At 46.2% G+C, this 12,764-nt stretch overlaps 1 protein-coding gene across 1 annotated transcript in view; it reads left to right on the top strand.

Annotated features, from left to right (window-relative positions):
- LOC149371923 (cell adhesion molecule Dscam1-like) overlaps positions 1-12,764 on the top strand; it is a 308,990-nt gene that overhangs the window by 292,044 nt on the left and 4,182 nt on the right. The window contains exons 26-27 of the mRNA XM_089566251.1: positions 2,642-2,765; positions 4,622-4,746. Coding sequence (XP_089422377.1) covers positions 2,642-2,765; positions 4,622-4,746 — 249 coding nt within the window. The remainder of the gene's footprint in view (positions 1-2,641; positions 2,766-4,621; positions 4,747-12,764) is intronic.

Below are 12,764 nucleotides of genomic sequence, written 5' to 3'. Positions count from 1 at the left end.
TACCAGGTCTCACTGCAGGTAGTCATTAATTATCCACTTCACGTGATGGGTCTAAATTATGTATTCTTCTAGATGTATTGTGTAGAAAGTACTTCACTTCTGTAGGAATATTTTTTATTTTAGCACAAGTTACACTGTGTTCAAAATACTGTTTATTACTTGATTTTCTCTTTTTCAGTATTTGTGCTCTTAGAATTAGAGCCAAAAGGTGTGAGCGTCCCTTACTGAAACTCATAATTTCAAATGAGGGCAAATATGCTATTGTCTTAGTTCTGTGTTATTAGTCAACAGATTAAGGGAAGCTTGCAGAAAAAAAAAAACTCCCAGGTTTTCCACTCTCCCCAGGATCAAAGAACCAGCTGCAATAGCACGACGCAGTGATGGCTTATATTGTGGGCCCTGTGAGTAGTCAGAAGGGTATTGTAATCAGTGGCTCAGTGCCAATGGATATCTTTCCACTCGGATTGCACATATTGTAAATGAATTTGCACTCGCTTACCAGGTGAATAACTGACTGAATTTTCAGGGTCCTTGCACTGTCAACATCCTCTTCCAAACATACATTGTCCCTACATCTAGGTTTTCTAATATACATGTTGAGCCCAAGTTGTCTTGTTAAAGTAACAACAAATAGTGAAATTGGTCCCTGATGGTTTACTTTTACCAGTAACTTAGATTCATACACATACATATTCATATGCAACTTGCATCTCAGTCTTACAAGACAACATAGCTATAGTGTGCCTGAGTGGGGTGAGGAAGGGCTTTCCGTATCTGTGTCCAGGCATGCACACCACCAGAAAGTGTGTGCTCACGCAAGCTCATCACTGTGGTGTTCGAGGAGGTGGTGCACAACTGTCACACATTTCTAAGCGTAGAGTTAAAATTGCCAGCAGAGGTTTTTCTCTTTGTGTAAGCATTGAGAAGACGGCTTTTTGGGGTAACACAAGGAATGCTCTGCTATTCTGATTTGCTTCCGGGAGGGAACACATCCATGGCGATATGGATTGTGCTGCAGCTAAAATCCTCTAGCAAACATTGCATTTCTTGCGGCATGGACAAAAATTTTTCTTGACTGTAAAATGGTGTACACATCACTATTTGATGCATGCTAAAATCGAGTAAGCAATAAGTCATTGACTGTCTTGCTTGCCTGTCACTAGTTGTCTCTAGCTGTCACTAGCTGTCAAGTGAAAAGTTACTGGCTAGTGCACTGAGCCATTTTATTACTTCTGTCACAAACTTCATTGTGTATTGAAGAATTTCATTTGCAGCAGTCCGGGGAGACCTGTAGAAATCAGGAAATTTTAAACATTCACTAGACGTTTGCGCTTGTGGTAATTCGAATTTCAGCGACAACTGGTGATGTGTGAAATGCTGATGCCACTTGGAGCGTTTACAAACTCTGGGTAGGAGTACTGGGTATGGGCGTGGGGTAGATGCACATCATCTGTGTGATCATGCAGTAAGTAGGGGTTAGGTGATTGAGAGGGTGCTAAGTGTGGAGCTGATGAAAATGGTGGCACAATATTTACAGCTGTTGCTGTAAAACACCAATGCGGTATGCACTTTGACTCTTGTATGGAAGAAAGTGCAGTAGAATGGACACCTGTCAATTACACACTAGTGAAACAGATGTCCGCTTGCTAGGATGTAAACCTCCTAAAAGTGCTGGTTAGTAAAACAAAGAAATGAGAGATCACAGGGGAGGCCTTACTTGAACTAAGAACAAAGTGCTGCTGTATTAACGGAACTAGCACAAAAGCACCTTCTTTAGTTGGCATCTCAGTCAATGCTGTCCCTGTGTCAGGTCTTTGCGGGCTGTTGCGGGTGGCGTGTGTGAATGGACCCCCTCAATTCCAGGTTCCGCAGTTGCATTGTTTTCGGTACTGATCTCGTCCCAACTGGTCTTTCTGTTCAGGGCTGCTCATTAGCACAGGGCATCCTCCCAGTCTTATTTACACCCTTCTTTGCGTATCCACTCGGCAGCCCTTTTCCTTTTATTCCTTTCTTTGCATCCCCTTCATTCTCATAGTTTCTGTCAACGACTGGGTCATTTGCTGACTTGTAGTTACATTTTTTTTGTTTCACCTCTCTTTTTTACCAGCCAGAGACCAGAAATAATAGCTATGAAATTCATGACAAGCTTTGATGTCTCCCCTGAGGTACAGCACATTTTCATAAGACATGCATTCAAAGAAGATAAATGGTTCGCAGCGATATTGAAAACACATCAGTGCTTAAACTGTGATGGAAGCTGCTTTGTCAGCTTTAACCGCCTGATGCAAATGTTCTTGATGAGACACAGGCTCCTTCAAAAAACAAAAAGAATCAAACTTTGTCCCAAACCTTGTGTCTTTCTCCTCTTTGTTGCCCTGTGCACTGTGGGGCTTTTCTGTTGTCCCTGCACAGTGGATGTAGCTCCCATTTAAGGTTAAGCTGTGTTCTAGAGAATGAATGCATTGCAAGCGAAAACCACGAGCCCATTTATTTTTCAAGTGGCAGAGCTTACCTTGGTTGTGTGCTTGTGTGTAGTAATTTATTTGACAATTATGTGCAACATCTCATATCTGAACTATGTTTAATGTTGCAGGACATTAATTTACCACTCTTTTTATTCTCTTATTCTATTCACCTACAGGCCTGACAACAAGAACGAACTCTGACTCTGCTGCGCAACTAGTTATTGAGGAGCAGCGACTGTCAAGAGAGAGTAGGAACCACAGAATGGGCATCAAGTCATCTAGCCTAGCATCTGCTGACAAGTAAGGGCTAAATGATGACGTTAGAAGCATGCTATGCCCTAGGAAGCTGCATTAACCCTTTCAGCATCAGATTTTTTCTGGGAGTGACATACCCACAGGGAGGGAGCAGTTTTGAGCAGCCCAGGCAAAGTAAAAGTGGCAACTTGTGAACAAAGGATGAAAGGGGGAGATGCAAGAGCGATGCAATGACTTTGTCTTTCCGCTGATAGCACTGAGCGACGGCATGGAGGCACAGCAGAGCGCTCCCTGTAAACTTGACACCCCATAGTGGACATGGTGAGAAAATGATTAAAAAAAAAACTTCTGCAAAGTTAGTACAGATGGCAGAACTACACTTGCAAATGCTTGAATGAAGAATTGCAAGAGTAGGGGGGGTCGCACACAGAGAAGCCTCCACTCTTTTCGCAAGTTGAGCACGCAGTGTTAGCAATGAGCAACCATGCAGTCAGGTGGTGGAGAACAATGCTTTGCTCTACTTTCAACTTCAAATTTCACGGCGATATGCATTTGCTACCAAACGAATGTCAACATGACCACAAAAAGCCAGACAGTCAAATTTTACCGAGAGCAAAAGTTAGATAGAATTGTTCTCAGATTTCCTTTAATGATTATTATCTTCCGTGAACAGTCAGAAAGAGGCCACTGCACTTTAGGCGTAGATGAAATTGCCATTTTCCTTTGTCACACCACCAACAAACACTCCTGTGAAACTATGACTTTGTGATAAGTGGAGATGGCTGAACTGAGAATGGCATTCCTTGACACGTGGTCACGTGGTTCATTACTTTACGTGACATCTAATCTGCGCTAGATGTATGGCCAGAGAAAGAAGCACCTCTGGGAAGTGCTAGCTCATGCCTAATGGTCCCGCTTTGTGAACGGCAGAAGGGTTTTAAAGTTGGCACCTCATGGCAGCTTGGAGACAGCAGTTTTCTGCTGCTAAAATTAGTGACGCAAGTCTGTCCTCATTCACAAATGCTGTGCATTTTGGTTGGCCAGAATGCAGAAGTGCTTAAAAGGGGAGGTGTTGTGCATTGTAAAACATCTGAGAATACGAACTTTTCTGCAGGCGTTTCTTGAGCACCTCTGTGGTACTGACATGCTTTTAGACATGACACATAATAAGCAATTGATACTAATTTCAAAATGGATAGGTAAGTTGCCCCACTGCCTCTTTTCATAGTTTCTTTTCAAGGGGGCTATGTTTGACACATTTGCTTAATTTTGCCTATTGGTTACGTTACCTTGCTATGAATTGTGCTTGCATTGGAGCAGTTTTTTACCATGTGGCAATTTTCGTTACATTCATCTCTTTTCGTAGAACAGGATGGGAAATTCTATAGTTAGCAGATTCTCATTCGCTAAGCTCTGCGTGCATATCTGGCCACAGAGTTGTAGTGTCTCTTGAGATGTCCCTGAGTGTAGTGGCACAGAGCATTTTCTGTTTCCTGCAGGTTGAAGGGACAAAAGAATGGTTCAATAGGACTGCAGACTTGATGGTGTAGTCCATCTGTAGTGTCCTCTGTGTTTGGCTCCTTGAATTCAGAACTGTGAGAGGTCAATCATGGCAGGCACAGTGAAATGATCGAGAGGACATTTTGTATCCAGGCAGCACAGTTTCATAGTCCTTTTTTGTGCTTTAGTGTGTACTCTATGCAATAATGGCTACATCAGATTGGGTTCAGTAACACGTTTCTGTCGTTCACAATCATTCATGCTTTGTACACTTTGCAGAATCATCAAACAAGCTTAGATACATGAAGCAGTTACAACACAGCGCTCCAATATTGTTGTACCAAAGGTGCAGGAGCTATGAGAAGCATAATTTTTTACTGTTTCCACGTCTTCTCCCGCAGTCATTCGGCTGATGATAGCGACAGCGAGGGAGCAGCATACACATTTCGCTTGACGACCAACGGAAGCTACGGCGACCACCAAGAGATGTCGGAGGCAGAATGCGACAGGGATCAGCACACAAGAGGTGGGTGCCTCGGGCAAGCTAGCCTGCTGAAAACAAATTAATGTTGTGTATTCACGATACAGCCATGGTAGTGGTTATTCATGGTTCCTATGTTTCTAAAGCTCGCATGCATTTGTTGTTAGAAAGGTGCATAGTGTAAACTCTTGCTGTCAGGCATCCTGTTTAACTGACACTATATTGAAGCCACAAAAAGCAGTGTCTAATCCTGCTTTCAGTTACTTCATATTTCCTTATTGCATAGTACAAAGCAGAAGCTTTTCTAAAGCACGACTACATGGAGAAGGTAGAAGTCCTCTTTTGACATAGCTGCTGGCATGATTCAGACACATTTGTTGGCGTAAAATTAATAATTATTGGTCGTGAGGACACACCGCGACACCATGTACAGCGAGCACCCTCATGATCTACATTTACTGATGAATACTGTCACATGCTTGTGAAAGAGGGCACATTTAAAGGGAAGCTGAAATTATTTTTTTCGAATTCATCAACATTCAAGGATTCGAATGTATGAAGCTTCTAGGTAAAGCATGCCTAGTATTTTTGTGCTGGAACTTGAATTGGTGGTGTAATCACTGATCAAAGTCACGACAGCCTTCACACTTCTCCTCATTGCATAGGAGAACTGCGAAGAAGCTTGCTGATGGCGTCATTGTTGCTGAGACTTCAAATTTTCGCTGCCTTTATCTATCCATCACCTCTTACCACACTTCGTCTGATGCTGCCGAATGCTTCATGGGCTTTACCTTTGCTCTTGTTGGTTTTTGTTTCGTGCCTGTCTAATCTAGGATGACTCTAGTAACTGAGGACTTCTTTTAGATGGAAATTATTGAACGTTTATTACAGTCTGGGCTACATAGGTCTGATTAAGAGGAATACATGGCTGGGTCTGCTGCGTAGCTGTTCAAGTGGGGACGCCGTGGAATCCGAGTCGTCTGCCACTTGTATATAAGAGGGTGAGGAGGACGGTGGCCGTCGGGCCCGTGCGCTCGACGGCTCGGCGCATCGCCTGCGGGGGTGGCTGGCTGCTTCTCCGACAGCGGAGGAAGCGGAGGGCGCGTTGCCGGTACAGCTGGCGCCATCTACAAGAGCGTCTTGTAACAGTTTTCTTCTTTCAAGCAAATGTTTCTTTGTTGAAAATGTCGCATCGCTATGCATGACATCATCAACTCCACCCCTTCCCCAACGTTGTGCACTGCAGATAAGCCTGAAAGCTGTCGCAGCTTTATTCAGCGATTATGTCACCATTTCAAATGCGAGTACAAAAGGACTTCACATGCTTTACATGGAAGTTTCGCTCATTCGACCCCTTCAAGCGTGCCGAATTCTACAACCTCTTCAGTTGCCCTTTAATAGTGGTCTTCCAAGCAGGAGGATCAGTTGAAGGCAGCTGCTGCATAGCAAGGTATCTACATCTTGAGCTGTGTGCCACCTGTTAACACCAGACGACAATATCCCCCCCCCCACTCCCCCCCTCCCCCTCTTCTTAAAAAAAAAAAAAGTTGGAGCTGCATAACACCAAGCACACCGCAGGCATGCCAAGAAGCAAAAATCTTCTCGGACACGTCTTGGCAATGAACAGGTGTCCATGCCCAGACTTGGTCTCCCAGTTTATACTTGACAGCTAGTTCTAAAGGTTGTAGCCATGTGCATCAACGTATATCAGCTCCAAATGTAAGACGGTCATTTCAACTCGCAGCCCTAGTCTGAAAACAGTGGACTTCAAACATAAAGTTTACATGTGCATAGTACGCAACATCTCAAAACAACAGACATGTAGGGATGAACTCACAGTCCCAACAACTGGAAACGAATGGAAGTTAAAGGGAATAAAACAGTGTACTTTCCACATTCACGTGTCTGAACTGACTAGCCTGGCAAATGGCAAATCAAGCTGCCTAGAGTCAAATGGTTTCACATGATGGAGTGATGCATGTTCTGGAAATTGCCAAAAACTTTCTGATGCACTATCACTCATCCAGGAGAGTATTTGCCAGTGTGAGTGAGCTGGGTGTCAGTGACATGGCGTTCAAATTTTTACTGGCAGTATTGATTTTCGCACAGAATAACAAGTTTTTTACACGTGAAGCTTCATGTATTCTTGCGGAACTTTGGCACTGGCATTGGCCATTATCTACCCATGGCTCAGCCCTTAGTCCCCACGGATAGGTCAGCTCTACGTATTGGCAATTTTTGCTACTTAGGTAGGTTAGTTCATCCAATATGGTAGCATTATGGAGGGCTGCTTCTGAGGTCAGCACAAGTAGAATTTTGCTTGTTTTTAATTTTGTGATAAACTCATTCACGTTTGTTGATGATGGCAACCTCATGTGAGCCAAATTCTACTTCTCATGGATGTAAAGGAATAAATGAGTGACAAGAAAGAAACTGCTGCATGCTGTTCGGAAGTGTTTAATGTGAAGGAAGCAGAGTGGCAGAGGGTCAACATGTGCTTTGCGGGGATTTTAAAATCAGCAACATTGACGATGAATACCGTATTTACCCAATTCCAACGCGCACCTTTTTTCGGGGAAAATACGTCTCAAAATCGCATGCGCGTTGGATTCGAGTGCAAACCGAAACTGCCCCATAGCTGCCCATCGTCATCGCCATTATACGATGTGGGAGCTCACTGTTGGAAACATGGGAGCACGTTTGCTCGTCGTTTTCTGCGTCGCAGGAGCCGTTTTCAACCGGTGTGGCGCTTGTCATTGGTCGCGTGCTCAGCGACCACGGACCGCGTTCACGGCGACGGTATCCCGTGCACTGCCGCGGGCGGACGCCTCATCACTGCCGTTGCACGATCAAGATACGCGGATCAAAGAATATGTTGATGAAACAACGGTTATCGGAAACGCGTCATTTCGGCGGTAAAGTTCCAAAAACGATGAGACTCCTTTCTGTTTTGCGGCCGACTCTCTGACAGAGATAACATCGTCCGCAGGCGGGGCACGCCGCGCCGCTGACGAGGTCGTGCATCATGCCGATCTCACAGATAATAGCGCTCCCGCGCCCGTTTTTACAGTCGAAGATCTTTATCTTTCGCTCAGACGCACTGACGAAGTCATGGATGCTCCGCAAGAAGCATCGCCGTTGCCGCAGTTACGCCTAGCAGCAGACGAACCTCCCGCCGGAGCTCTCCGCTTGCGCTTGGGGCGTCTTCCTTTATACTGATGCTTTGTCAGGAAATTGCGTGAGCGAAAATCTCGTTTCTCAGTCACATCCATAGCGGAGATAGGAGAAAAACTCGGGCAGAAGCGTTGGTTCACGTCTCGGTGGCGGCAGAACGAAGAAGCTAGAGCGTCTGCGCCCGACCGTGCGGTGGAATGCTCGTAGCCAATGGAACGGCTCCGATCGTACCACGTGATTTGAAGGGCCAGTCGCGACGCTCGACTCGGGCGGGAAACGATCTTTTTTTTTCGTATTTTTATCAAGAATGCGCCGCTGCCGAAGTGGCTTCTCGTAGACGATGGGTAGGCCTACTTCCCCGCGAATATTCAAGAGCGGGCGACGCCGTGGAGCGAAATGCGGCGTTCCCGAAATTCGGTCAAATTCGCACTTTCGCGAGCCACCGCGAGTGCTTTAATTGTATTTTTTACTAACTTCCCATTGATTATCGGCTTTGATTTTTTTACACATAAAAGAAGAGGCTCGGGGGAATACAAAACGCAAGAAAATACAAAATCGACTTTATCGAAAAAAAATCGCGGTTTTTTCACCCGCACCTCCCCTTAAAATATATAAACGGTTGCAAATTATTTTCATTCGTGGAAGTCACATGCACGTTAGAAGCGGGGCTTGTAGTTTTTTTTTTTATTATTACCAATATCGGGCGCGCGTTAGAATCGGGGCTTGAAAATTTTTTTTCTTTTTGGTGCCGTAAATTGGGTGCGCGTTGGAATCGGGGGCGCGTTGGAATTGGGTAAATACGGTACTATTGTACAATGGGTGAATGATAGAACTGGAAGTCCTAGTTTCTGCATTTAGCTCTCCTGGTTAGCAACATCTGGTGATTTTCATGCTGCTTTCACAGAAATTAAGATAGGAAAGCTTGTCAGTCAGTGCCGCTTCATTTCTAACTTATAAAGTGACACTCAAAGGTTTAAGGGGTTAAGGTGTAAGGTTTAACAACAAAAATCATGGATGTTTTTGTTGTTGTTTTTTTTTGTTTTTTCGCTACCATCTGACAGAGAGTGCAATCAAAGACAGCCAACAAATTTGGTCATATTAACACAAATTCCCACTTGATGTAAACAAGCCAGCCAAGGCTCCGAAAACCATTTACTGTTAACGATGCTAGTAATATGCATCAATCAATAACAAGACACAAAATTTTTCAGAAAACAAAGGCAAATAAAGCGCCTTGATCACACCATTCAGCAGGACCCTCCCAACCATTCCAGCTTCCAGCGGAGCATGGTCATGTTGCTTCCTACATTGTGTCAATTTCTGCTTCCCCATTGGCACAGCTTGCGGCCATTACTCTAGGAAGTGGCAAGAGTGGAATTTTGATTTATATGACCAGTTATTTATACAGTGTTACTGAAAGCAGCAAGATTTGGGGCTTTGTTTCCAACTCTGCTACATATCCACTGTTTAAACACATAAAAATTCTGTAAATTGCTTCGTTTAATAAGTGGAACAAAATTGTCGTAAATTTGTCTTTGAGGTCTGATTATTATTTCATGAATGGGACTTCTGCAGATGTCATGTATACAATACAAATATTTCATTCATTCAGTGCAGTGTATTTCTGCTTCATTCGATTAGTCTCTACAGTTCGTAACTCTCTTCTTAATTTACATGCAGTTTAGTCTATTTCAGTGCAGTGGCTTTTTAAGTGACACTAAGGACAACTCCTGCCATTCGTTGTTCTCAGTAAAACATGATCCCCTGGCTTTTTCTGGTTCTGTTAACGTTTGTCAAAAGATGCATGTTTGGATGAGGAAATGGAACTTAGAAATTTTCTTACTTCTGAATTCAGACTCATATGACATCAGTCCCTTTATTGCCCTTTATTGTAGAACTCTCAAAAAGTACAAAAAACAAAGAAAAATGTGAGAGGTGGCCGGCACCAAATCAGAGGTTATCGCAGGTGAAACCAATTGAAAATAAAAGAAAAGCGGCGGATGCCTCAGAGAAAATTTAAGAAAAACAAATTAGAAAAGAAAGACATAAATGATGACAGACTGGGCAAAGGTGATTTGTAGGGCAGAGAGGCCCAAAAAGATTAATAATTAAGAAGGAGGAAAAGAAACACATGGTTGGGTTCAGGGTGCCAAAGAGCTTCAGAAGTGCTCGCAGGTGGCCAGGAGGAGGGAAGGTGCAGAGATCTCTAGGAAGGAAGAAAAGACGAGAAAAAAAAAACAGGAGATAAATGGGCTTCACAAAGCAGAAGGGGTTTATAAAAAGATAGGGAAAGAGGAAAGTGAACCAAGATAAATTAGAAAAAGGTAGGGACAGAAGAAAAGGTAAAGAACAAGTGAAATGAAAAAGTAGCTAAACAGGTAAAAAAAACGTAAAAAACATAATGGCTAGGAGAAATAAAAAAATAATAACAATAATACAAATGAAAACAAACAAAAAATAGCCAAGAAAAAATCTGGGCGGTGGGAGGGGGACGAAACAAAAACTGCGGGTGCTCGCAGGGCAAGCAAATAGCATGGCCCCCATGCCCGTGAAGCAGGGCAGGGCCACGGCCCACCAAAATTGGCCATCTGGTGCCCCCGACCGCATGAGACATGGGGAAGCTCAGGAATGGCAGGTAGGCCTACGAGCCATTGGGGTGGGAATGACAGATGAATGAAAGGAAAGAAGAAACACGAATGGCAATGCGAATAAGCAATGCATGAGACCTAGGGGAAGATAACAAAGACAGGAAGTCGTGAGGGGGAAGAAAATGCGGATAGCCAAGGAGCCGCACTGCTATGTCCGCACTGCTAGGTCATGGAGAACGACCCCACACCTGCACTGAATGGACAGGAAGCTGCACTGCGAAGGATGGAGTGCAAAGCAATGGAAGTATGAGGGAAAAATGCCGTGGCCACTTAGGAGAGAAACAAGAGATCAGGGTGGAGGGAAAGAGAGCGGGAGAATGGAGAGGACAAAAACAGCCAAGAGGGTGTCAGAATGTTCTGTGGTCCAAGTGGATGCCCAGAGCCTGAAGATGGTATACGCTGTGCGCATGTGGGTGCGCACGCACAAGGGCGACAGCCATGACGCATGCATTTACTTGTGAAATTGGCCGGTGATGGCGACAACTGTATTTTGTGTTTTGGTCTTTTGCTGCTTATAAAAGTTTCGTTTTCAATGAGAGAGCGGTCTCTTGGAGATTAGAGTGTGGTACTGTATCGATACAGGCCAACTTCAGTTGGTCCTCAGTGACCCTTCAATGCGATCATATCTTGTGGGGTTACAATTGGGGGGATAAATACGTATTCCCCGCTTAAGCGCGGCTGACATGGTTCAAAGCCGCGCGGACCCCACCCCGTGGCCGCGTACGCTACTGAGCGCACGCCGACCACGGCGGGCCTTGCTCTGCGGGAACAAAGGAACGACACAATGGCTGACACAAACAAGGCATTTATTGCTATAGCAACAATAACGCCAGCTAGCAACAAAATACACTGAGGAATCTAGGATGTCCGACTCACCAGCACGGCTACGAGCGAACGTCCGCCCACGCTAGGGCAAAGGGAAGCTCCGAGGCCCGACGGGACGAGGTGGCGGGAGTAAGTTCCAACCACGAGAGGCCCGCGGCACAGAGCGGAGCTTTGCGCGTGAACGTCCACACGCTATCCTGTCCCAGGGAGAAGAGAGCTAGCCTTCCCCTGCGCGCGAGCGACCAAACACGCCATCCGTGGCGCTGCTGTCGCTGCGACGCGAGCGCCCTCCCCTGTTAGCTAGAGTAACCAAACTAAAGGGAGTGCTTTTCGGGGGCAGCTAACAACAGTGGGGTGCAGTGCGGGAAAGTGAACGCAGGGGACGAAGGCGTCCCCACATCCCCCCAACCTTAAATAGACCCACGCGCCTGCAAGTTACATGCTATGGAGGAGTCTCCTGGTCTTCATGCACTTAAGGCAGGTCGTGCAGCGGAGGTCACGCCGACAGAGTGCACGCAGTCTTCCGCGGTATTCCGAAGGCGGCGTGAAGGTCTCCGCTGGGACGACTCGCATGGCCCGCGGACTAAGTGCCCGCAGGCCCGCGAAGAGGAGGGCCGGTTGACCACCGCAGGCCAAGATTCCGCAGTAGTCGCCAGGGCAACAGCAGCCAGAGGTGGCTGCTGTCTGGTCTCGCCACAGCTGCCCCGGATGGATGCGGCGAACAGGATACAGGCCGCTCCGTCGCAGCAGGCGGCAGCGAGACGATGTGCACAGGACAGCAAGCCGCAGTGGCTCCGCTGGATCTGCAAGATTGCCAAAACACACTCCGCATGCCTTTAACGTAGGTCACGGGAGGGGAAACGGCGTACACAAAGGCCTGGTGGCTCAATGCTCAACTCGCTAGCAAAACGTGTCGGGCGGCTGTGCAACGCAAAGTTCGAGTGAACAAAGCCCTTTCTTGAGTTGAACGAGAATGCTCGGTTCATGCGAGGTTAAAAAAAACAGGCGGCCAGCAAAGTGCGCCCCCTCTCAACACCACGGTCCGGTGGTCGTCACTTTTGACATGGCGCTGGCAGCTATAAATAGCCTTAGGCCTCACTACCACTGTGAAGGTCGACGACCCCCAACAAAAGAAAGACCCGAAACGGGTTTCGTGCGCGCAGCCGCGAGGAGACATCAGCGTTGTGGGGTGGTCCTCCCCGCTCACTGCACAAAGCAGCTTCTGAGCGAACGGCGCCCACCGTATCGGACGGTGTCGGAACGTCCGGTGCCGAGCTGCAATACCAGCGAGCTCGTAGCGGCACCTGTGGCCCCAGGCCACCCGGCTCCCAGAGCCGCGACTCCCAGAGTCGAGAAAGAGACAGCGAGAAAATATATACAGAAAACTCGGACCACCCACGCGGCTTCCGTACTCAC

This window comes from Amblyomma mixtum, chromosome 1 (genome assembly GCF_055824585.1).
Source record: "Amblyomma mixtum isolate Tamu chromosome 1, ASM5582458v1, whole genome shotgun sequence".
In the NCBI taxonomy this organism is placed as follows: Eukaryota; Metazoa; Arthropoda; class Arachnida; order Ixodida; family Ixodidae; genus Amblyomma; species Amblyomma mixtum.
Note: the sequence above shows the minus strand (reverse complement) of the source record. Positions and strands in the feature narration are given on the sequence as shown.